The sequence below is a fragment of the Anabrus simplex genome, chromosome 2, assembly GCF_040414725.1.
Source record: "Anabrus simplex isolate iqAnaSimp1 chromosome 2, ASM4041472v1, whole genome shotgun sequence".
In the NCBI taxonomy this organism is placed as follows: domain Eukaryota; kingdom Metazoa; phylum Arthropoda; class Insecta; order Orthoptera; family Tettigoniidae; genus Anabrus; species Anabrus simplex.
Genome location: NC_090266.1, coordinates 1,114,417,363 through 1,114,444,515, shown reverse-complemented (window position 1 = coordinate 1,114,444,515; position 27,153 = coordinate 1,114,417,363). Strand labels below are relative to the sequence as shown.

General features: G+C 40.0%; 1 protein-coding gene across 3 annotated transcripts in view; it reads right to left on the bottom strand.

Annotated features, from left to right (window-relative positions):
* Window positions 1-20,418, bottom strand: part of LOC136864728 (FGGY carbohydrate kinase domain-containing protein) — a 150,164-nt gene extending 129,746 nt beyond the window's left edge. For 2 of the 3 annotated variants that reach the window (XR_010859364.2, XM_067142072.2), the window contains exons 1-2: window positions 19,860-20,418; window positions 17,247-17,358 (exon numbers count right to left, since the gene is read on the bottom strand). Coding sequence is in view for 2 of the 3 variants with exons in the window: in XM_067142072.2 (XP_066998173.1) it covers window positions 17,247-17,358; window positions 19,860-20,051 (304 nt within the window). In the remaining variant the exon portion in view is untranslated. The remainder of the gene's footprint in view (window positions 1-17,246; window positions 17,359-19,859) is intronic. The other variant, XM_068226399.1, reaches the window with a different exon arrangement.
* Between the last annotated feature and the right edge of the window lie 6,735 nt (window positions 20,419-27,153).

Below are 27,153 nucleotides of genomic sequence, written 5' to 3'. Positions count from 1 at the left end.
TCTCCTCTGCTTGGTTGGCCGGTCGGAGTGCAGAGCCGTCGGACCACGGACCAGCCGAGACCCACTCTGCGTCTACTGGCTGAAGTATCTTTTAATCATTCACTATATGCCCATTTCAATCATATTCAATGTAGGAGTTATAAGCAGTGACAGGAAAAGTACAGGAATTGGGCTGAATTACAGTACCTGAGAAATACTGCACTCAGTTATAATTACAAATTACTTTTTCAACAAGTAATCAATAAAATTACAATTGCTTCACACAATGTCAGTCTTAAGGGACTGAAGTCCAGGGAGTATGGTGGATGGTACAGCAATCCGCAGCCCCATTGACCAAACAAATCAGCCACAGCCTGCGCTATATGCGGCCGAATGCTCTCATGCCAAATGGGTGGGTTCAGCAGAAAGTGTCACCACTTCTTTCTCAAAGCTGGTCGCAGATTGTGTTCCAAAAGTGAACAGTAATACTGCACACTGATTGTCTGCTGTGGAGGAATGTAATGCGTTAGAATAACACCATCACAGTCGTACAGAAGAATAACCATAACTTTCACACTGCTGGGTTTCTGACGAACTTTCGACCTTCATGGTGACCTGTAATGATACCATTCGTTTGATTGGCATTTCAGTTGCAGCTCGTATGATTTTGGGCCATGTCTCATCCAGTGTAATATAATAATAATAATAATAATAATTTTGTGTGGCTATTTCTAGCCGAGTGCAGCCCTTGTAAGGCAGACCCTCCGATGAGGGTGGGCGGCATCTGCCATGTGTAGGTAACTGCGTATTATTGTGGTGGAGGATAGTGTTATGTGTGGTGTGCGAGTTGCAGGGATGTTGGGGACAGCACAAACACCCAGCCCCCGGGCCATTGGAATTAACCAATGAAGGTTAAAATCCCCGACCTGGCCAGGAATCAAACCCAGTACCCTCTGAACCAAAGGCCAGTACGCTGACCATTCAGCCAACGAGTCGGACAATCCAGCGTAATGATACGGCATAAGAAAGCCTCTCCTTCGCGCTCATAGCACTCCAAGTGGTTACGAACAGCATCGTATCGTAATCATTTCTGCATTTCCGACAAATCATGCGGAACCTATCGTGATACAATTTTTCTGATGCCCAGGTATTTCTCAGAATGTGAAGCATAGTCATATGTGCTAATCCGGTGTCTCAGGCCAACTCATGGATTGTATGGCATCAAATGTCCTAATGGAGCACCATCTATTGAGATGCCTATCAAACATTGTCAAGCAAAGAATTAGAAAGTAACCTTTCATTTGTAGCAGCTAATTTTCTTTGTATTCTTAAAGCTGTTACATCATTGGAAGCAGTTGGGATTCCTTTACACTAGTCATTTGCAAAATTTAACAAAACTGTGTCCACTCTAAAAACAGTTCCAGGGGTTTTAGGAGAAACAGTGAAACAGAAAGTAACAAACATTCTCTCCAAAAGTCCTGGGTATAATGTACTGTTTGAAATTGTAGATTTTCTAGAAGGTAAAGCACCCACAACACCAACAGAACAGTCCTTTTCTACAGAACAGTTAGCAGCATTTGTGAATACCCCTGTCACATTGTGCAATGCAGAACAGAGTTTCTCACGCCACAAAAGATTTGCCGAGGACCTTCTCGGACGATACTGCTACCTGACCGCCAACACATATTGTGTTCACAAATGGGTGAGTCCACTGTCCTTACCTTTCGCTCTACCTCAACACAGGATTGTTGGCACACATGCAGTAGATAAATATAAGCCAATATATTCACTGTTCCATTTTCATTCAATTCACCATTCAAGATGCTCTCCAACAGCTAGGTTTTCCCCTATAAACTGATGTTTGAGGAATGAGCATCAACAGAGATGTTTTGAGAGATGGTGTCATTTTCCACATTAAGGTAAAGGACAAGAAGAAATGTACAAAGATGATCTGAAGGTTATTAATAATAATGTTATTGATTTATGTACTACTAACCACTTCTACAGTATTAAGGGATGCCGAGATGCTGAAATTTTGTCCCTTAAGACTTCTTTTACGTTCTGGTAAATCTACCGACATGGGGCTGACATATTTGAGCACCTCCAAATACCACCGGACTGAGCCAAGATCGAACCCGCCAAATGGGCTCAGAAAGCCAGTGCTTAACCATCTGAGCAACTCAGCCCAGCCCCAAGGCTACTTCATGGATGACATGGGAGGCCTTCCTTCTTCCAAGCGGACTAATGCAATTGAAGTGTCCTGTAATACATCAGAAGTAAGAGCAGTTCCGGTACGGTCACCAAATGTCGCTATCCCAGTTGTGAAGAAGCAGACTCTCGGACATGTGTTGGGTCGCTGTCCAAAGGGTGAGTTACAAAGAAATAACTATCATCACAAAGTACATTCATACATTAAAACTGCTCTAAGGAAAGCCCAATTGGAAGTGTACAAGGAAGTTCACTGCATCGTAGAAGATGGTTTAAATAAGTGTGTAGATACTGTTGCCATCAACAACAAAGTAAAGAAGTGTTTTCTGTTGGATTCCAGATTACATTTTGAGAAGCATATACAACAGGCATCACTGGTGGATGAGGAGAAGAAAGTTACTTACCACCCACCCACATGCCAGCATACATATGGGAAGTAGCTCTTTGGAGCCAGAGTAACCTCCTTTAAGATCACAAGCTCCTTCCTCAAGATGCTGGGATTCACACTCAAGGATCTACAACATCTGTCTCTTATGGTTTTGAAGGATTCTTTATCCATTTTTACCTACATAGTTTTAGTTTTGTTAGTTGCCTTTCAGTTTTTGAATTTTTGTAGTTTGTAATGCTTTTTGTGCTTCATTTACTTAGGTCTGGTACTTTTATCATTGTCGGTGAACTCTGTTTTTTCCTTCGATGGAAATGATTATTTTTTTGGTTTGTTTTCAGAATATTTGTGATCATCCGTAAGTGCAGTCAAACATGTCTATCTGAGAATTACATATACAAAAAAAAAAAAGTGCATTATGAGAAGCATAATTGTTAAATGCACTTTCCTTCACTGTCATGAATGTCATATTTTAAGTTACGTCACCATTCGAAGATAATTATTGTAACAAGAGTATCACAAGTGAGAATGTTTGTAAATAAAATGGTACTTACATGCTATTAGTGTTCTTTGGAATAACTGAATGGTTATATAATCAAGACCATTAGGTTTTTTTGCCTGACTATATCAACGATACATTTCAAAACCATTTCTTGTTGGAATGAGGAAGATATCAAATACTTAAATACATTTCCAGTGAAATAATTATTTCTGATGAGCAATACATAAAAGAATAGGAACACAGGACTTCATGTTGATTTATCACTGTGTTTATCCTGTTATATGTTTGTATCTTTCTATATATTAATTAAATTATTAGTGGATATTGCTCATTTGCTTAACATGATGTACAAAATCATGCCCTCCTTTTCTTAAAAATCAACTACGAAGTTGATGAGATGCTATGGAGCGAGGGACATAATACCCTATGATTACTTCTTGACTACTTATTTTTCTGTGCCATAGAATTTATATGGAACTGGTAGCTTGTCATGAATACATGTCCTAAACATATTTATAAGAAAAAGCTATGGGAGTAAGGTAGTTTTCAAGGGTAACTGCTGTGATTTCATGAAGCAGGCCTATTGTAGTTAGAAGATGAAATGGTGATATAAAGTTCATACACGTTCAACCAAAACAAGAAAATCAGCTTTTATGGGGATCACTATAAGTACCTAGGTGTTAATATGAGGAAAGATCTTCATTGGGGTAATTACATAAATGGGACTAAAAATAAAGGGTACAGATCTCTGCACATGGTTAAGAGGGTGTTTAGCGGCTGTAGTAAGGATGTAAAAGAGAGGGCATACAAGTCTCTGGTAAGACCCCAAACAGAGTATGGTTCCAGTGTATGGGACCCTCACCAAGATTACCTTTTTGATTAAATAACTGGAAAAAATCCAAAGAAAAGCAGCTTGATTTGTTCTGGGTGATTTCTGACAAAAGAGTAGCGTTACACAAATGTTGCAAAGTTTGGGCTGGGAAGACTTGGGAAAAAGAAGATGAGCTGCTCGAATAAGTGGTATGTTACATGTAATGAGCTTCATGGTGGTCCGTATTGAAAATTGTATATATTATCTTAAAACAATTAAGTTTATTAAAATGATCAACCTATTCAATACAATACATTCAAAAGAATGTTTATAACTAATACATGAAACTCAAACTGTCCGACTCGTTGGCCGAATGGTCAGCGTACTAAGCTTCGGTTCAGAGGGTCCCGGGTTCGATTCCCGGCCGGGTCGGGGATTTTAACCTTAATTGGTTAATTCCAGTGGTCCGGGGACTGGGTGTTTGTGCTGTCCCCAACATCCCTGCAACTCACACTTCACACATAACACTATCCTCCACTACAATAACACGCAGTTACCTACAAATGGCAGATGCCGCCCACCCTCATCGGAGGGTCTGCCTTACAAGGGCTGCACTCGGCTAGAAATAGCCACACGAAATTAATTAACACTCAAACTGGGACATGTTTCGCCCTAGTTGTGGCATCTTCAGCCTAACTTTCATATTCAAAATCAAATGTTATTGGGACCCCGATATTCTCATGTTGAAACATCTTAATAGCTAAGAGTATGAATTAAAATACAATATGTCTGTCTTATTACTAACAGGTGAACAAATTATTGAATGGAGTTCTTGAAGCAGTCTTTAAAATTAATTCATTAGAATATCTAGTGTTGGCACCTATTAAAGTAAAATATTATCATGTGGTTAGGTACGCTCCGTCTTATAAATCAATGTTTAACAAATAAAAATACATTAACACTTTATACAAAGTAAACACTACATTAGGACACTATGTACAGTCACAAGATAAGAGAATTACGATAAAAGTTATCTGGATGTTAATTACAATGTTTGTTGTCTGATAACATCTATTGATCGTGTTCAAAGGATATTAGGAAAAAACCTCTTGTGTTTCTAAAATTGTAGTCCTATTTTTTCTAAGTTCAAGTCTTCTTTATAAAAGGCACATTAACACATTGTGAAATCGAAACAACTGAGAGTTATACTGTAGACAAGCATTATACTGTAGACAAGCACTTGGTTCATGCTTATTTAAAAATGATCTATAGTTGTCTGGCAACCTAATCTACACGTTGTAATGGTTTGGAGAATATGAGATATTAAGGATAGTTAGATCAACGATAATTCCAAAGTGCTCAAAACATATTATCTACCACAGTCCTGATGTTGGTTCAATGGGAGACTCTCGAAAACAGCCTTTAAGATGGAAGAATGATATCCATTGAGGAAATAAAGTTGTCAGAATGTCTCCTTGTGTTTTATGTGGCAAGATCGTATCACTCGTGTCGCTAGTGTATTTCATTGTTCCTGATATGGGGGAATTTGTCATTTACCATGAATACAGTGACTAAGAACTTGAAGCAGTTGGAGACTGAAGAATTAACTGGCAGTCTATCAGGATCATTTCACAAGGATAAGGATATTTTAACTTTACGGTGTACCATCCGACTACAGAGTTTAAATGCATACTGTAAATATATGATATGCTGCTATTCCTGGCTGAACAGAGTTATTTTGTAATGTGACCCTTAATATTGTAAATTTTATTGCATTTTATTATATCTCTAGTTTAAAATTATAAATATTAAGACATTCCTCCCAAAATGAAGTTGTTTCTGTCTGCTTGCTCCAGTCAAATAATAATTTATGTGTATAATTAAGGTTCACAAACCACCAATGGAAATTCTACTCGATATTTTATGGACATTATGAAGCAGGAATATAAAGTTGGTAATTGCCGTAACTACAATGACGTCACAGACTGTTCTCACTCCTCCGCTCAGGCACCGTGCACTGTGAGGGCTGCCAAACAAGCGGTGATACTTATTGGATTTGGGAGTCCTGTGGTCCTTAGCAAGGCTAGAATCGGCATTCTAGAATGTAACCGACACCTGAGCTGCTTCTCTTTACTCAACTACTGCCCGAGCTGCCTTGTGAAGAGCACAATTTTTAGGTTCCTTGCTAGGAAAGAGATCATATTTTATGAAAAAGTGACGATTTCCTCCAACCCAGCAAGTGCCCCTGTATCACTAAAACCAATGGCTTCCATCATCATTAAAAAAAAAAAGCATAACTAAATTAATGAAATTGACAGAAGGGAAAAGTATTAATTTAGATGAACCAAAGGAAGTAGAGCCTACGACACAAGAAACTTTTATAAACACTACTAACAAACTGGCAGAAATCACACCAAACATTCCCACAAGGAATGGAAAGGATATAGCACTGCGACAGCTTTACTACGAGTGACAGATGATATTAGACGTGCAATGGACCAACGGGAAGTGACTGTACTGACATTATTAGACCTCAGTAGTGCCTTTGACACTGTCAACCCTCAGTTACTACTGCACAAACTTCGAGAACTAAATTTTAATAGTGTGTCGCTTCGGTTCTTTTCCTCTTACCTTGAAAATCGCCGGCAACGTGTGACAGTGAGAAATATGACTTCAGGGTGGCAAAGTAAGACCCTCGGTGTCCCTCAGGGGTCGGTCCTGGGACCACTGTTATTTATCATCCAAATTAATGATATATCGAAAGCTCTTAAATTCTGCAAAATGCAAGTGTACGCAGATGATGTACAAATTTACTGTCATTCAAAACCGAGCGATATAGATACTGCAATTACTAAAATAAATTCCGACCTAAAACATCTTAGTGACTATGCAAATGAAAACAGTTTACTAATAAACCCGAATAAAACTCAAGTTATTATTATTGGTACCAGTAAAAACCTATATTCCCTTAAGCAACGGGACATCTCTCCAATAATTTTAAACAATGAAATCATACCCTACTCTACTTCAGTGACTAACTTAGGAATTATTATGACTGAGACCCTAAATTGGACTCAACAGGTAATAAGCACATGTAATAAAGTACACAAATGCTTATATCCTCTGAAGCGATTCTGCAATGCATTCTCGGTTCGTCTTAAAGTACAACTAATTCACTCTCTTATACTACCTATACTTGACTATTGTGACACTGTGTTGACTGAAATTACCTGCGACAGTAACAAGAAACTCGACCGGAGCCTCAACAGCTGCGTAAGATATATATTTAATCTGCGATATGATGCTCACATATCACCATATTATAAGGAATTGTCGTGGCTTTGAGTGCACCAGCGCCGTGAATTTCACATGTTATCACTTCTGCACAAAATACTTTCCACTAATACTCCCAACTATCTTTCTTCGCCTTTTTCTTACCTCTCTTCATATCATGACCACAATACGAGATCTGGCTCCTCTCTTACCATACCTGTAAACCGTACTGCTGCTTACAACCGCTCCTTTATAATCTCTGCGTCCAGGGCATGGAATTTGCTACCTGCGAACATTAGGGACAATCCCTCTCATCGAAAGTTTAAAGTGGCGTGCCGCGAGTATTTGTTGAGTAGATCCTGCTGACTTGCTGGATAATTGTTGAGTGAATGAAAGAATGAATGGGATGAATGAACGGATTATTGCAGTGGATTTTACTTTGTGTATTTTAAAATTAAGGATTCTTTTGTTGTCATTTTTAATATTATTACTATTGTTTTTGCTATTAATATTATTTGTTTTATTTGTATTTGTAAGTACTGTATAAGTTATGTACATGTATACTCGTCTAGTGGTTAAGTGTAAGAGAGGGCCTTGAGCCCTAACTTCGCCACCAATAAAGGCGTTATCTATCTATCTATCTATCTATCTATCTATCTATCTAATACACCACATATACCCATAAGGTAACAACCATTGCAGAAATCGGTCATCAAAATTAACCGTCAAAGTCACAAAATCAATCTGATCAGGCAACAAGAAGAGACAAGGCCTATTAGCAAACTCACCCAAACACACAAGTATTGACCATATCCACTCCTCCCAAAGAGCTAAGCAGGAGTAAATCTGCTAGTGCCAAAGATATCATAAGATCATAATATAAGAATGATGACTGACTGATGATTGGTATATTAAATTACTGCTAAGAAGTATAAGATTTTAGTATATTTTTGCTAAAAAGTCTAGCATTTTGAAAATTAATGCTGGAAATGACAAGAATTAAGTAAATTATTGCACAAATTGTAAGTTTCACCATGAGGAAAAGTCCTCTCAATTTTAATTACTGTCTTAATGGCATGATAGCATCTCATGGGGAACAATGTAAGTACCTAGGTGTTAATATAAGTAATGATCTTCAAGGCTGCCGACAGTGGGATTCGAACCCAGGATCTCCTGGATGAGCTTGCATCCAGGAGATTGTGGGTTCGAATTCCACTGTTGGCAGCCCTGAAGATGGTTTTCCGTGGTTTACCATTTTCACACCAGGCAAATGCTTGGGCTGTACCTTAATTAAGGCCACCACCCTACATCATTTATCTTCTAACCTAGTATGAGGGCTGTTTTTCAAAGAGTCAATCAGTTCCTGAGTCTGGACAGCAGTGTGAGGCCTTATGTTATCGTGAAGGAGCAAAATTCCCTTTGTCAGCATGCTGCATCTTTTGTTCTGAACCGCACGTCGGAGTTGGGTCAAGGTTGCACAGTAGGCTTCTGCGTTGATCGTCGTTCCTCCTGGCATAAAGACTGCCAGCAAAACACCACACCTGTTCCAGAACACAGTTGTCATTATCTTGCGCTCTGACAGCATTCCTTTGCGTTTGGCCTTGACCTTGACAGGAGAGGTTGAGTGCTGCAATTCCAGTGACAGTGCATGGATTCAGGGGGTGAAATGGGATACGCATGTTTCCTCTCCTGTGATAATATGACTCAACACGTCATCCTCTTCTTGGGCATAAGTCAAAAAGGTGATGGAACTGGCCAATCTCTTTCGTTTGTGGTCTTCTGTGAGGAGTTTGGGTACCCATCGAGAGCACAATTTTCTAAAGTTTAGGTTCCAGACACAATTTTATACAGTACAAACCAACATACTTGAGGAAAGTCCATTGAGAGAGAGGTTATCATGACTCATTGGCTGAATGGTCAGCGTATTGGCCTTCGGTTCAGAGGGTCCCGGGTTCGATTCCCGGCCGGGTCGGTGATTTTAATCGCTTCTGATTAATTCTTCTGGCTCGGGGACTGGGTGTATGTGTCCTCCCCAACACTCTCCTCCTCATATTCAGACAACATACCACACTACCAACCACCACAGAAACACACAATACAGCTTATATCCCTCCATATAGGGTTGACGTCAGGAAGGGCATCTGGCCGTTAAACATGGCCAAATCCACATATGCGACACAGTTCGCACCCACGACCCCACAGGTGTGGGAAAAAGTGGTAGGAAAAGAAGAAAGAAGAAGAGGTTACCGTGAATCTTCTGGCCTAATGAATTTTTGTGTCAATTGCAGTCATCAAATCTTCTGTGATCACAGATGGTCGAACTGAGCGTTCCTCCTCATGAACAATTTCACAGCCACGTTTGAACTCTCTTACCCATTTTCGCACTTTACCTTCGCTCATTACATTATCACCATACACCTCACAAAGCCGACAATGAATGTCTGTAGCCGACGTGTTTCTTGCACTCAAAAAAATGTATTACAGACGATATCTCACACACAGCGAGCGATTCAATAATCTTGAACATTTAAAAGATGCAACTGACGCCTGCTTGATCGCATAGGATGCTAGGAGGTAGCGCATACACTTGTTGCGGCATGCGCGTTAACTATGGGATTATTAAAAAAAAAAAAGGCCCTTACTCAGAAAACATACTTCATATGTCTCCAGGCCATGTTAGCCGAGTAGCACCGTTAATGTAATTTGGTTCAAATCCTGGCTAAAGTGCGCGTTTCCTTCCTTTTCTAGAATTTATCATTATTGTGTACTGTAGGATTTACTGGGTTTAGCTATTGTAGAACATTTGAGAATCCTTTAAACCACCCCCTGCCCTTTCCTTCTCTCTGGTAAAAAGTATCATTATGGATGGACAGAACATATGCATAAAAATTGATTTACTGTTCCCATCCTGAATTCTAAATAAATATCTGACCTTTCCAAAATCCTCATTTCGAGAATAAAGTTGTGATAGCATAAATGTGAAACAAAAACAATAAAATACATTACCGCATGAATCACAGCATACTGTATATTCTTAATTCATGTTACAATTAGCTTGAAAGTGGTCTTGATTACATATGTTAATCTCTGAACTGGGCTTACACGTTGTTAGGCCATGTCAAACCTTTGATGTTTACTGATGTCACGCTGTCTTGGGCTCTCTGTGAGGGCAAAGTGGGAATAGTCTGGAGTGTAGCAGTTGTGCTTACACTCCTAAATGTTATCAAGAACCAAGTTTCAAATGTTACTGAGAAAGAGTTCTTTTCTCTTTCTGTTGAAAATGATCAATCTGAGTGAATGTCAAACTAAATTGTACACTAGCAAATTTTAGAAAACATCACAACTCTCATCTCTTCTACAGGAGAATTGAACTAACTACGTGATTTACATAGATGCGTGTAGGCACGTGTGTAGTGGAGCCGGCTGAAATTTACGACAGAAGGGCAATGGAGGGCAAGGTGTAGCAAGAAGCTGTCTCCTTTCAAGGACAGTTCTGGCTGCCTTAGCAAAGTTTTGCTTCCACATGCATTTGGGCTGTCACTGCTAAATGTTAGGATCACAAAGTAAGTTTAATAGAAGCGTAGAACTTTCTCCCAAAGTACACAAAATTCAATGGCACTGCCACCTGTTATTCATTGAGTGTAACTGGATTTCTAAGCCTGAGAGATGTAAGTTGCATCAGTAAACATTAGTAAATGGCCTAACAACTTCAAGACCCTCTCCAGAGATTACTTGGGTGAACATGAAAGTTCACCAGAACAAATACCATTATTTCACATGGGAGCATGAAGAGACTACTAGAACCTTAGTCAGGTGAGTGAATCTCCATAGGTTCTTTCCAACACGTAGTTTGCTGTCAGTACATGGACGCATCCATATATCACTCTATACGTATGCGCGCTGACTTTGTATTGGTTCTGGGATTGATACACGATTGGGTTGTGTTGGAATGGATTCTCATTCATGAACTCCAAGGAATACGAGTTACGCAATCCAATGAATGCTGAAATATACGTCACATATAAAGTTTCCTTGGTATTACCTCTCAGCAATAACAAATAACAAATAGCTTAGCACAAGTTTTAAAACTGTTAAAAAGGTATCAGAAACATGGAAGGTATTTGATTTAAATATTACCTGATGTAATATTTCCATAATTATGCAATTTACAGTTTTGTCATTTCGACCGTATTACGAGAAATTTTGATGGTAGACCTATAAACAAGTGTTGATTTCTGTTGACATACCGGGTAACCTACATTTTATTTCTGTAAACACAAAATATGAAATAAAGTAAGAGAACGGGAACACTTGTATATTTCAGACTTCTCCTAATTCATCATATTCCATGAAGAAGGCGCAGGGACATCCAATTCAAATCCCGAAGTTATGGTGTGGGATATAAATGGTACCGAGGCCTTTATTGACTTGTACAAACAATATCGACAACAAGTAGGGACCTTTAATATAAGGTCAATCAGACAAATGTGGAAGGTAATAGCAGAAGATCTTACTGTGATGCTAAAAAGGAAAGTCACGGAAAGCAATTGTGAGAACAGATGGCGTGTTCTCGACAGAAATTATAAGAAGTACAGAGATGCAAAAACTTCAACAGGGAGTGGCAGAAGGTACTTCGAGTACGCGAATGAGTTGGAGGAACTTTATCGTACCAAAAAAAAATATGAATCCAGAAGTTTTATTGGCGTCAGACACAATCATTCCGATGCATGAAAGCTTGGAAGTACAGGCAACCGCAAGTGAAGCAGAGACCAGTGTGAACACCAAAGAAGACAGTGCTCGAAAATCAATAAGGCAAAAGAAAAGAAAAATTAGTGTTTTGGAACAGATAAGGCAGGATAGATTGGAATTTCAGAAGAAGCGTTTAGAACAAGAAGAAAGATTGCTTTGCTTGAGAGGAAAGTTCTCATTTTAGAAAAACAATATGAACATAACCAGTGACTGGCATGAAGTTGTGTTGCTGTTTTAATTATTTTTTGCATTACATTTAATTTCAATTTCATTTAATGGCAGGATGGTACTCAGAATGAGGAGATAAAGGCTAATATAGGAATGAACTAGATGAATGAAGCTGTACGCATAAACCGGCTTCGGTGGTGGGGTCATGTGAGGCGAATGGAGGAGGATAGGTTACCTAGGAGAATAATGGACTCTTTTATGGAGGGTAAGAGAAGTAGAGGTAGACCAAGACGACGATGGTTAAACTCGGTTTCTAACGATTTAAAGATAAGAGGTATAGAACTAAATGAGGCCACAACACTAGTTGCAAATCGAAGATTGTGCCGACGTTTAGTTTATTCTCAGAGGCTTGCAGACTGATCACTGAAAGGCATAACAGTCTATAATGATAATGTATGTATGTATGTTCATTTAATTTTAAATCATTGAAAATTTTTGTTTTTAGTACCATTTTTACATTACTTTTAATATTACATGTATTAGTTTAAATGTTTGCTTAATGTAATATTTGAAACCAATTTTGAAAAAGGAAAGAGTTGTGCTTAATACAGATTATTTGCTACATTGTCTCTGTTCTGTCTGGCATCATCCTCATCTTCCTCTTCACCTTCCAATAAGGGAAGAAATGGATTTTCTAAAACATTTTCTTCTAAGTGTACAAGGAATTCATCATTTATCGCAATGTTGTGCAAAAACACAAACTGCCCTTATGACATTAGTAATGAGGAAAATGCTTCTTAATTTGATATGGTACATCTGTCTAAATTTCTGTTTCAAAAGTCCGAAAACATAGCGATTTTTTGATAGTTTCACACTGTAGTTGTTTTGTTGTGGAGTCAGGTTGCCTCTATCTTTGTAAGGAATCAGCAAGTTCCGTTGAAGTGGATAATCGCTGTCGCCAATTATATGATAAACGGCCACACTTTTCCACAAGATTATTCCCCAGAGGCGAAGTTCTAAAAATCCTGCTATCGTGGACTGAGCCTGGATAGCCAATACCTACGTCTATAAATTTTTTGTGTGATCCACAACAGGTTGCATCTGAAAAGAGAAATATTGTTCATACCCACTCCCATATTACAATTTTAATGGTTGCACAAGTATAATAAATTACAAATTTAAAAATTAGTAATGCACCTGAATTGAATAATATCCTTTCCTGTTTATATAGGAGTCCGGATCGTTTTCTGGTTTTTCAATTTTAATATGACATCCATCCAAGGGCGCCCATACACGGGGGCAAGGTGGGGCTGCGGCCCTACCCTAGCTCTCATAGAAAGGCAACAGTCTAATGTAGTCAGGTGTTTTCCTTTCAAGAAAATGATTTAAAAGTCAGTATTGCGTCTCCCACCAACAGGCAGGGTATACCGTGGGTTATTCTATCGCAGAATACAAGTCGCCATTTATCTTCCAAAATATTAAAAATACTACGTACCCCCAGGTCTAGACCCCCCCTACAAACTGTCATATGGGCGCTCATTCATCCATCTATGGCTCCAATGACACCAGGAAATCCATTAGCTCTGAAGTATTGGGCACTAACTGCCTTTTCATTTTCAGTGGGCCATGTAATAATTTGGGGTGACAAATTACTCAGAAATATAGCCACTCTCCTAACAATTCTATGTAGCGAACTTAGAGCGATGTTAAATCTGTCAGAAACATCAATGAAACCTGATGTTTGATGGCCTATATGAAAATGAAAACCTACAACCTGTTTTCCAGTCATTGACCGGGTCAGGAATGGAATGAATGAAGCAGATATAGCCTATTAGTACGATGGGGTCGCCACTCCCAAAGTGATTTATTAATGACTGATAGATGCTATGAAATGAGAATGGAGAGTGTTGCTGGAATGAAAGATGACAGGGAAAACCGGAGTACCCGGAGAAAAACCTGTCCTGCCTCCACTTTGTCCAGCACAAATCTCACATGGAAGGACCAGGATTTGAACCACGGTATCCACCGGTGAGAGGCTGTCTGAGCCACGGAGGCTTTTGATGGCCTATATACCGTAAGTAAATGAGGATCTGAAAAAATTTGAAAAACCATATTCACGAAACTTTTAAAACAAGTCTCTACAAATTTTTGCGAATTAAACCTGATTACTGTACTAACCTGGTGGAATGCCGAAATTTTCCCATACTGCCCATAATGTATTTTATGATGCTCACTTCTTTCATACCGATTTGTAATATCTTGAGCAACTCCTCTGCTAATGCGGAAATGATCGAAAAACTCATTTTCATTATACTGAGGAACAGTTTCTTCTGAAAAATACATCGTATTTCAATTATATTTCGTTTCAAGTGGTAGCTTTTGTGCCCGTATAAACTATAGGCCTAACGTAACACAATACATAAATAACTAAAGAAAGATATTTAATTACCGTTACCTAAATAATTTTCATTTCTTTTCCTTTTTGCGAAAAATAGAACCTCCTCTTCATCACTGGATGAAGATTGTAAAAATTCGTCATCACTATCTATCCTAACCTCAGTAACCAAACAGCTGATTAATTTATTAATGGGAGAAGAGCGTGCAATGTGTATAAAACACAGCTGATTAAGGAACTCCAAAGAAATCAGCGTACAGCAGGAGGCAACGATACAGTGGGTGTTTCTGCACATGTCACAGAAATGTACGGCTCAGTACATGCTTTAGACTGCGGACTAGTTCCGACCGCCAGAGATCGATGCAAAGAGTTAGCTGGAATGCCTGACTGCAGTACACGGACGAATACATGAACGCAATTTTGACTGTGTTGGAAAGGATTTTTCGTATTGCGCATGCGCAAGGAGACCATGTACTGGTACAGGGACTGTGTTGGAAAGAACCTCATTATTGATACTTAGAATCACAGGAAGTTGTTTGCAGATGAAGTTATACTGTATGGAGTAATAAATAAGTTACAAGATTATGAGGTGACTACAAAAAGACCTCGACAATGGTATGATGGTAAATGGGATGAAAAGTCGGGTTGTAAATTTTACCACGAGCAAAAGTCAATTAATGTATAATAAATGTTTTTTGGGGTCACTGAGATAAACTGTGTCACTATGGATGCTGTTTACGTCCTCTCAGTTGGAGATTACTTGAGATGATGGGGTGATAGTACACCTAAGGAAAGATTTAATTGGGGTAATCACATTAACAAGGCTGTAAATAAAATTTACAAATATCTTCACACAGTTATGAGGTTATTTAGGGGTTATAGTAAGGATGTAAAGGACCAAGCAGTGTGGTCGTGCGTTTTAAGATGCTACGTCTATGAAACCCAGTCCTGCATTTGGGGGAGAAGTGGGTTTGAACCTCATTATCAACTGTTCTAAGAATGGTTTTTTGTGGTTTCCCATTTTCACATCCAGGCAAATGCTGGGACAGACTGCAGACAATTCCTTCCACCACCATACACAATTTCATTCACCTTCATTCATTTCATCTCCATTAACTCCCCAACTGAGTCTGGTGTGAGGAAGGGCATCCTGTCTTATAATCATGTCATATAATTTCATCTCACCTCATCGCCGAACTTGTACCAGGAATCAAGTAATGATGTAAAGGAGAGGGTGTATAAGTCTCTGGTAAGACTCCAATTACAGTATACTTCCAATGTAAGGGACCCACTCCAGGATCACTTGATACGAGAACTGGAGAATATGCAAAGAAAAGCAGCACGATTTGTTCTGGGAGATTTCTGACAAAAGAGTAGTGTTACAAAAATGTTGAAAATGTTGGAAACTTTGGGGTGGAATGACTTGGGAGTGAGAAGACAAGCTGCTCTATCTGTCAGTGGAGAGATGGTGCAGAATGACATTAGTAGATGAATAAGCTTAAGTAGAGCTGTTAAAGGTAGGAATGTAATATGAAGATAAGGTTGGAATTCAACAGGACAATTTGGGGCAAATATTCATTTATGGGAAGAGGAATTAGGGACTGGAATAAAGTATCAAGGGAAATGTTTGATAAATTTCCAACATTTTTGAAATCATTTAAGAAAAGACTAGGTAAACAACTCATACAGAATCTTTCACCTGGGCGACAGCCCTAAATGCAGATTGATTGATTGATTGATTGATTGATTGAAAGGGAGGCCACAGCTATGGGGCACTGATTTCGTTCAAATTCTGATCTACCTCAAAATTAAATAGATACTTATCAAAGAGTTTGTGTCACTTATTTAATGAGAGTGTAACAGACTGTATACCTATTGGGAATATGAGTGTGAGTAGCACAGCCGGTCTAGTGATCAGCGACCCTTGGACTTCCACTTGGGCGGTGCAGGTTCAAGGCACACTACCTCCTCATTTTTGCATTTTTCTTTTCCTCACTCCTTTTTCTTTATTTAACAACTGTTTTTTGTCTTTGTCCATGTGGACTTACTGTTGGGAAATACACAGATGAAAATTCTGTATAATAACAGAACATTTGATCTTCTGTTGTAAAACATAAACAGTTCCACTCTCTCTCTATCTCTTATCATAACAGCAGCAGTAGTTATAAAAATAACAGAAAAAGTGAAGATTTGTCCAGGCATGAGTTTACGATACAGCTTATACTTTGTCAATGTATGTGTTCTTTGATATATGGCGTATGTTTTAACCACAGTCAAGTTCTCCCCATGTGGATTTGGACCTGTTTTACGGCCGGATGAGGGCTCTTTCTCCACAAATTTCCTAATCCACTAGACAAAGAAAGAAAAACAGATAAAAAGTGGAATGAGGGGCTGACACTCGTCCAATCTGAAACCCCGCGTGGATGTCAGGGACAGCAGTGCTACAAATTCCCACTAAGTATACAGAGTGTTAAATTTACAGGTCCAATTTCTTCTTAAATAAGGATCAATGGCACAAACCCTTCAATATGTATCAATTTATATTTGATGTAGATCAATCTCCCAAAGTCTGAATGAAATTGGTGAGTGGCTTCCTCATCTGGGATATTGTACTGTTTGCTTTAATAATGTCTGATGATTTTTATAGCTATCTATCCATCCATCCAACTTGGCAATAATGATGAGTCTTACCTAGGACTGCCACATTCCCTTTTACGGTGTTACCTTACAGTAGGCTATATGACTATTAACAACATGCTACAGTAATGTAAGTCACCTGTTGGACTAACTGTAAGAGGATTCCCCTCTTTATCTACAGCAACTAGAGAGCAAGTTGCATCCATTCCTATTCCTTTGACAGATTGAGGTGAAACATGTTCTGTGACTGCCTGCAAAAATAAAAATTGAAAATATAATTGGCAGGAGAAAACAAAATGAAATCATAATCACAAAATCAATACAGGGCACAAGGTTCTATTCAAGGTAAGTATATATATATATATATATATATATATATATAAATGTACTTTTAATAAATATGTAAACTAACATGGAAAAAGAATACTATGGAGCCTTTGTTCCAGGATATGGAAATTTTATGGTTACAGTGCACACACACAAACACAATACAGGTAGTTCCTAAATTTATTAATAAATTTGTTTTGACTGACTGAAGAATCTAACAGTTACAAATATTACAATATTTGTGTGTCATGCTCCATGCACCCTACTAAGAAATAAGGTCTAACTGACTGAGTGACTCCACCTTTACAATACAACATTCTGTTTTATTTTATTTTAAGAAAAAGGACATGTTTCATCTCTTCTATTGTGAGACATCTTCAGCAAGAGCTATTATGGTAAAACACTGATGTAATCTTAATATTAAAAAACAATGATATATATTAAAATGTTGAAGAGTCAAGGTGACTCATCTGTCACATTTAAACAAATATTTTCAATTTTAATTATTGGGGTGGCATGATTAACATGAACACAAGCATGCGAAATGACGAACAACTATCAATGCAAACATTCCTATACAATAACAATATTCACAACAACAAAAAAACAATAATAGAGCTTGTTTCTCAAGTACATCTTTGAACGAGTCTAATGTATGGAGTTTTCAATAATATTCAGAAGTAAACAGAAAAATAGAACTTGATTCATAAATATTTTGAAGGTACGAAGCTATCAAAACTAATCACAAATAAAATGATGAGAACTCGCTTCACAAATACATTTTCTTAATAAATGTCCTATTACTGTACCATATTATGCATTTCATGATACGAAATGTGAAAAGCTTTACCATCGGATGTACCACCTGAACAGTCTCCCGTAGAAAATGTAGCATAGTTCTCTGAAGGAATGCCCACTTTCATATTTTGATATTAAACTCTCTACCAACATCTCCAGATTTAATGCCTTAGCAGCCTCCGAAGACTAGCAAAGTTCACGTTTTAAGGGGGCTTAACATCTAGGAGGAGAATTTTTTTTGCGGGGGGGAATTGCATTCTGCCCCACTAAGATCATTTCTGGTGAAGCTTAAAATGCCTTGCCCCTCAAAATCGGCACCACTGGTATGTCTCTTCAGTGACATTTTGTCTATCTACAACAGTGTTCAGGGAGCCACAGGGGGTCCAACCACCTTTCAGGCTACATAGGCCTACTTGATGCTGAAATGAAACACTATCATATAACATTTTGAGAGGATGGCCACTGGTGAGATTCCATCCACTTTTGTCGAGGGCATTTACAACACTGTCCAGTGGGCGAGTGTCAAACAATGACTAATTCCAAAACAAAATGTAATTTTTTTTTATTTTTTGCTAGTTGCTTTACGTCGCACCGACAAAGATAGATCTTATGGCGATTATGGGACAGGGAAGGGCTAGGAGTGGGAAGGAAGCGGCCGTGGCCTTAATTAAGGTACAGGAAGGTAAGAAAAACCATTTTCAGGGTTGCCGACAATGGGGTTCGAACCTACTATCTCCCGAATACTGGATACTGGCCGTACTTAAGCGACTACAGCTATCGAGCTCAGTATAAAATGTAATTAGTACCTTGCTTGATCAGATGTAATGTAAAGGCAACAATAATGTGTTCACCAAATTCTTTTGCAGAACACTCAGCCCGTCTTGTGGGAACAAGAAGCATTACATCATTTCTCTGATGTCCGAAACAGCAATGACTTGATAATATGAGATGAGACTACACACACGTCTCTGTGGTCTCTTCTAACTACACACACCTCTTACATTGAAATCTTTAAAAACTGAGTCACCTGCTTCTCTTACATGTTAAAACATATTCGAAATATAATTTTCCCAATGTTCTAGCAGTTCTTCAGATATGATCATGACATCATAGCCTGTGTTATCAGCAGTAGAACTTACCCCCCATGCACCAGATACTAAATTAGGTTAATTCAATTTTAACTACCAATAAAAGGGATGTGAAGAAAGAAATGTTATCAGTACTGAAAAATTCTACCCTATGTGACAGAACAAACTTCAAATATATTGGTGTGTTTCTGTTACGTAGGATACAATACTGCCCCAATGACCACCAAGTGGGCTCCAATATATCTAGAAAAATATGCTGTTTCCAAATCTTAAAATGTCATGAATATCTAATCAGAATTATGTTCAACAACCACTTTCCCTTTTCATTGACAGTTGGATAAGATCAGATATTTTCCCCACTCAATTTTATACTGTAAATATGATCTTATAAACAATTTATCACTAATTTCTCATAGTTCATGTAACTATTTTTTTAAACCACCCTAAATGTTGAGGAAATAAAAGCTTGACCAATAAACTGTCATTCATTTAATTTCACATATTAGTTCAAGTAGAGAGATAGAGATATTCGTACACACCTTCACTGAAGTACAACAAGCCTTCCATATATCTTCCGTTGACTGTTCGTAGAAATCAACCTTAGGGGTCCAAGTTTTAATTTCTTTTGATGAAACTTTTAAGACTTTTCCTTCTTTTGAAACGAGCGCTGCTCTGACACTCCCGGTACCAACGTCAATTCCGATAAAAAACGGCCCATTCGATTGCTCCATTTATAATACCATAAAATACTGCCTATGTCCACAACTTCGGCCTCCGGACCGAGAACGACTCAATATACAGTACAGACCAAGGACTTGGGACGCTGCTCCGTGAATACTGTAACAGTTTATCAACTCGACCTTGAACGCGTGTCACATAACCTCAGACATAAATCATGTGGCATTTAAAGGGGGGGAAACTTCTCCGTATACGACATTCTAATCTGAATTTAAGCTGCTTTTGATAACGAACTACTCCCATTTCTTGTTGTCTCTTATTACTGTAGGCCTACTTTCAACACATGGGCTTACGTGTGTCCGTATTTCTCACCACATTCCGTACAGCACAGCGGCAACGGCATCACTCCGTCCACCCCGCGTACACCTTAACAGGTGACTGGCAGACTTCATGCCCTGCAGCATTCCTACTTGTCACAGAGAATTTACACCGTCCCATGCTCATAATAAATTGTGCGTGGCAGTAGACTGGTACAACTCAACTGAAGTTCGTTCTAGTTTGAAGGCTGGTTCTTTTCATTAAATATAACTGACCAGTTTGCTAGAGATTTTTAAGACCTCCGCTGGGCTGATTAGCTCAGACGGTTGAGCGCTGACCTTGTGACTCCAACTTGATAAGTTTGATCCTGGTGGTATTTGAAGATGATCAATAAGTCGTGTCGGTAGGCTACCGGTACACTAGATTTACCGACATGTAAAATAACTCCTGAGGGACAACATTCTGTCACCTCCGCGTCTCCGATAACCGTAAAAGTAGTTAGTCGGACGCAAAAATAGTACGGTAACATTCTTCTTCATGATCTTCTTCTCCTTATTATTATTATTATTATTATTATTATTATTATTATTATTATTATTATTTACGAACCGAGCGGAGTGGCGGGACTTGCTAACGAGCTACGGCTATGGAGCCAAGCTCTGCATTCGGGAGATGAGTGGGATCGAGCCCCACCGTCGGCTCTCCAGAGAATGGTTTTCCGTGGTTTCCCATTTTCACTTCCAGGCAAATGCCGGGACAGTTCCTATTCACAGGCCGCAGCTGACTCCTTGCACCTCCTTACCATCATTCATTCCATCTTCATTAGCTTCTCAACTGAGGTTTGCGTCAAGAAGGGCATCGGGCCGTAAAACATACAGTATAAATTCATCTCACCTCATTTCCGACCTTAAGGCTCCTTTTTTACTTACATGCCACATGCTTGAAGCCAGGCATGTGGCATTCGCACTTGGAAAGGACCCTTTTATAGTTTCGTATCTGTCAAGCAGGTACAATGGCAGAGTTTACATCTAAAGTATTCGCAGCTGCATACCTCTGCAAGATAAGGGCAGGAAAAAAAAAAAAAAAAAGAGGAAAAGGCATTTCAGTTTTCATCCTCTGAACATTCAAATATACAGTATATGATAGGAGCTTTCAAAATCCTTTACACTAACCCACGAGAGGACGAAACAATGTTTTTAATTATTTTAGGATGACTCCAAAATCATTTGATGAATTATTTGGAAAAATATAATGTCAGTTCCATATTACAAGAAAACACTTCCTGCCCATTCGTCCAATAGAGCGGTTCTGTGAAACTACAATCTACAGATGTATTAAATACAAAGAACATTATATAAAATACCGTGTAAAAAACGAAATGTAAATTATTGCTAACACTATGTTTGTAATTTTAGCTTTGAGTAAAGTTCAAGTCCTTTGTATATTGCTGACTAGTCATTTCACATTTAAAACTATTCAGAACTTGCTGATCTCCAAGAATGTGTAGATTCATCTAGGCAAATATATGATGGCCGGCGTTGATATGGATCATTATAGTAAATTTGGAATTGACCTGGATCAGACAAAGATGTAGAAGGTTGATTTGGGAGGACATAACTCAATTGGGACTGACCCGAATCGGTTTGGTTTCGAGAGTGTGCATTATATGAATCTTTTTTCATACGTAGGGGTGATAACGCTGCAGATTTACTCCCACGTCTTATTCCGAAGATCTCGATTTTTTGTAGTCTTCGTTACCTGGATCCCATAATACCGATCTACACTGCATTCGCTAATGAGCAGTTCCGTATCTAATCCAGCATCCATTGTCCTGGTTAGCACTCGACTAGACCACAAACTGTACTGAACCGCCCGGCATGAAGCGTCAACTATAAACATTCCCGTAAGGTTTTGGTCCCACCCGCGTGGCGTGACATGTCAGGCGTGGCGGCCACCTGCTCGTCCCGACCCGCCTCAGTCACATGCCTGGCGGGAGGAAGCGACCGCGAGACGCGAGCAGGTAAGTATAAAATGGTCCCATTTAAACAATGTTAATTCACATGCTTGGCGTGTGGCGTGTAGCATGTGGCATGTAACTATAAAAGGAGCCTTATAGTTACAAAATGATGACAGAACACAATGAAGGTGCTTGTGCGACTGTGAACTTTATTTTTACAAAAAATTTAAAAGCTTAGAAAATAATTCCATGCTTTCTCCGCAATGTCCTTTCTTGCGTAATCAGTGTACAATTGTACAGTACGGGGTGTTTTTCAATTTCTCCCACTAACTTTATGTTGAAAACTTGTTCGCTCGCCATCGTAAAAAGGCACTTGATCACTGGGAACTGAGAAACTAAACTCGCTGGTGACTGGCTCCGCGAGTCACCTGGAACTGATTACAAACTAGTTACTAACCGATTACTAACTGGTAGCGCCGTGTGTGGCTTTCCATTGAAATACACAGGAAGTGACACTCAAGTAATCGGCCGGAAACTTCAGTTACCAATCAATTACTAATGAGTAGCTCCGTGTGTAGATGACCTGACACTTTTTGGAACTGTCAGCGTAGCTGCACAACTCGATAGTGCGTATAGAAGGAGAATTGCGGCGTATAACGAAGAAGTTAGGCATAACAGGTATGTGTTAAATATTTTAATAAACTGTATCATCATCAAACGTAGGTATTTTCAGAGGACTAATTAATTTTAGCGCTGAATTGAATGCCGTGCTGAAAGGTCATTTGAAAAAGGCAACTGTTTTCAAAGGAACAACCAAAACAATTCAAAAGGAACTTTTGCAAATTATGTTGGAGGTATGTCCGCCTCTGGGGTATAGGGGTTAGTGTGATTAGCTCCCATCCCCGGAGGTCCGGGTTCGATTCCCGGCTCTGCCACGAAATTTGAAAAGTGGTACGAGGGCTCGAACGGGCTCCAGTGAGGTCAGCTGAGTAGAGGTGGGTTCGATTCCCACCTCAGCCATCCTGGAAGTGGTTTTCCGTGGTTTCCCACTTCTCCTCCAGGCAAATACCGGGATGGTACCTAACTTAAGGCCACGGCCGCTTCCTTCCCTCTTCCTTGTCTATCCCTTCCAATCTTCCCATCCCCCCGCAAGGCCCCTGTTCAGCACAGCAGGTGAGACCGCCTGGGAGATGTACTGGTCATCCTCCCCAGTTGTATTCCCCCCGACCCAGAGTCTGAAGCTCCAGGACACTGCCCTTGAGGTGGTAGAGGTGGGATCCCCCGCTGAATCCGAGGGAAAAGCCAACCCTGGAAGGTAAGCAGATTAAGAATGTTGGAGTCCGTCTCTGTGGTGTAGTGGTTAGTGTGATTAGCTGCCACCCCCCGAGGCCCGAGTTCGATTCCCAGCTCTGCCACGAAATTTGAAAAGTGGTACGAGGGCTGGAACAGGGTCCATTCAGCCTCGGGAGGTCAACTGAGTAGAGGTGAGTTCGAAGTGGTTTTCCGTGTTTTCCTACTTCTTCAGGCAAATGCCGGGATAGCACCTAACTTAAGGCCAGGGCCGCTTCCTTCCCTCTTCCTTGCTTATCCTTTCCAATCTTCCCATGCCCTACCAAGGCCCCTGTTCAGCATAGCAGGTGATGCCGCCTGGGCGAGGTACTGGTCATTCTCCCCAGTCATGGGGGTATGTAGTATTTTTAAAATTTTGGAAGATGAATGGCGACTTGTATTCCGTATCCCCTGCCTGTTGGTGGGGGGGGGGGGCGGTACTACAACTTCTACGTAATACCGACTTTTAAATCATTTTCTTGAAAGAAAAACGCCTGACTACATTAGATTTTTGTCTTTCACTGAGAGCTAGAGGGGGGCCGCGGCTCCCCCTTGCCCCCGGGCATGGGCACCCTTGTCCCCAGTTGTATACGGAATGTCTCACGCTCCAGGACACTGTCCTTGAGACGGTAGAGGTGAGATTCCTTGCTGAGTCCGAGGGAAAAACCAACCCTGGAGGGTAAGCAGATTAAGAAAGAAAGAAAGAATGTTGGTGGTATGCCAAAAGGAAAATAATATTAAAACAGATAAGGGAATCAGAATGTTTAGCTATTATAGCAGATGAAACGTGTGACATTCCGAATATATTCCAGATGCCTGTTGTGTACCGTTACGTAGTAAGAGGCAAACCAAGAGAAAGGTTCTGGAGTTTCCTGTCTCCTGCAAAACATGACGCACAGACGTTAGCTGCGGGTTTATTGGAAGAATTGAACGCCTTCGTAGCGTAACGGTTAGCGTTATTAGCTGTCGTCCTCGGGGGCTCGGGTTCGATTCCCGGCATTGCCCGAAATATAAGAATGGCAGGAGGGTTGGTATGTCGTCGAAATGGTACATGCAACTCACCTCCATTGGGGGCGTGCCTGAAAAGAGCTGCACTACATCGGGATGAGGACACGAGTTTACTTTATTGGAAGAATTAAAGAAGCACAAAGTAAATGAAACTCTCCAAAAAATTATTTGCACGGATTTTTGACGGGGCATCCGTTATGGCTGGTTCCTAAATTCCTACCCCAACGCAGAATATGTGCATTGCTAAGCCCATCAATTTAAAACTTGTAATGAGCAAGGCGGCATCAATCAACCGCAGTGTGCAAATATTTTTTTTTCAAGTTTGCACGAATTTGTTCATTCTTCTCCATCAGCCCATAGCGGGCCGCGATACTCGATGAGATGATGAAGAATCGTTTGCCACGGGCTTGTCCTACTAGGTGGAATTTTCAATCACGATGCGTAAACAATTTGTCAGGCTCTTGGTCATAAAGAAAAGTTCTTTCCAGTTATAGTTTCAATTATTGGCTGGAATTTTTCCGTAAAGTTATGCCACTAGACGCAGTTCTCTTCGGACAGCTGCAACGTGGAGACAATGATGCGGGTTATCCACATAAGGCCGTTTCAGCATTTGAAGTAAATATCTCCAAGATCTGAGAAGAAATTGACCTCACGAGTGGTAACGAACCCACCGATTGCTCATTGAAGGAAAAGTTATTGGACAAGACTGTGTAGAAAAGAGAAGCAAAGGAATTGTGCGATTTGATCATTTCCCGGGCTAAAGATCGTTTTAGCTTCTCAGGTCATCTTGTAGCTTCATCATTGTTTCTTCCTGAGAAGTTCCCCTTGTACTGTTCTATTTAGCACAAGAATGTCCGACTCGTTGGCTGAATGGTCAGCGTACTGGATTCGGTTCAGAGGGTCCCGGGTTCGATTCCCGGCCGGATCGGGGATTTTAACCTTAATTGGTTAATTCCAATAGCCCGGGGGCTGGGTGTTTGTCCCTTGTACTGTTCTATTTAGCACAAGAATGTCCGACTCGTTGGCTGAATAGTCAGCGTACTGGCCTTCGGTTCAGAGGGTCCCGGGTTCGATTCCCGGCCGGGTCGGGGATTTTAACCTTAATTGGTTAATTCCAATAGCCCGGGGGCTGGGTATTTGTGCTGTCCCCAACATCCCTGAAACTCCCACACCACACATAACACTATCCTCCACCACAATAACACGCAGTTACCTACACATGGCAGATGCCGCCCACCCTCATCGGAGGGTCTGCCTTACAAGGGCTGCACCCGGCTAGAAATAGCCAAAAGAAATTTTTAGCACAAGAATTCAGATCATTGACGGGCGCTGTTAGTCTAGCAGAGTTTATAATAACCAACAACCTATAGAGAACGTTCACTGAGTGCTTGAAACTGTTGAAGTTAATTTTTACAGTCCCTATGACGTCTGTCGAAGCAGAAAGATGTGTTTCTACTTTGAATAAAATAAAAACTTTCTTAAAGAACTCTATGGAAATATTGTTGGGCTTGGCAATGCTTTCTATAGAAAGAGATCTGGTGATGGAAATCGCAGACTTTAATCAACGGGTGACTGACAAGTTTTCATCAGTGAAAAACAGGAGGGCAAATTTTCAATTTAAGTGAGGTAAGAATAACTGTAGTTGTATTGATAATTAGCCTCTTATTTCCTGTGTTTTAATTGCTGGATAAATTTCAGTTATAATAGGCATGCAGCTCATTACTTCAGGATACTACAGTTTCTTGTTATTTCTGTAAGCTTCTTATTTACAAATGCAACATTTAAAATTTTGGTGCAACACCCAGCTTCAGATACCACCAGCTGCCACTGTTAATTACAAAGCTCGTTTCTTTTCTGGGATGTTCTTTCTTTAAAGTCGTTGAAAAACTGTCATTACTTCAGCACTTCTCTTCTCAACTTTATTACTATATTCGTCACAGTTTAAGTTCCAGATGAACGCTGCTCAGTTTGTATAATTAAATCATTCATACTGAACGTAATATATTTATTTAGTACAGTTTATAATATTCTGAAATGGAATACGTAACGGAAAGGAGCTTTAAATGCACAATGACAATGAATGGAACGCAAATGACGGCGAGTAGCTGGGCTACACAGTCGACTAGTGTGAGGACTCCAAAACAATGGTTCACCAGCTGTCGCCGGCCGGGGTTGCGGAATTTCCTCGGCGACCGGCAGCGGGAGTGAGACTACTGCAAGGTCGGTCGCCGGGCTTATTTCTGTAGCTCGGATACAGAGTAGCCCGGTATTTTTTTTTTTTTTTTTTGCTAGGGGCTTTACGTCGCACCGACACAGATAGGTCTTATGGCGACGATGGGATAGGAAAGGCCTAGGAGTTGGAAGGAAGCGGCCGTGGCCTTAATTAAGGTACAGCTCCAGCATTTGCCTGGTGTGAAAATGGGAAACCACGGAAAACCATCTTCAGGGCTGCCGATAGTGGGATTCGAACCTACTATCTCCCGGATGCAAGCTCACAGCCGCGCGCCTCTACGCGCACGGCCAACTCGCCCGGTGTAGCCCGG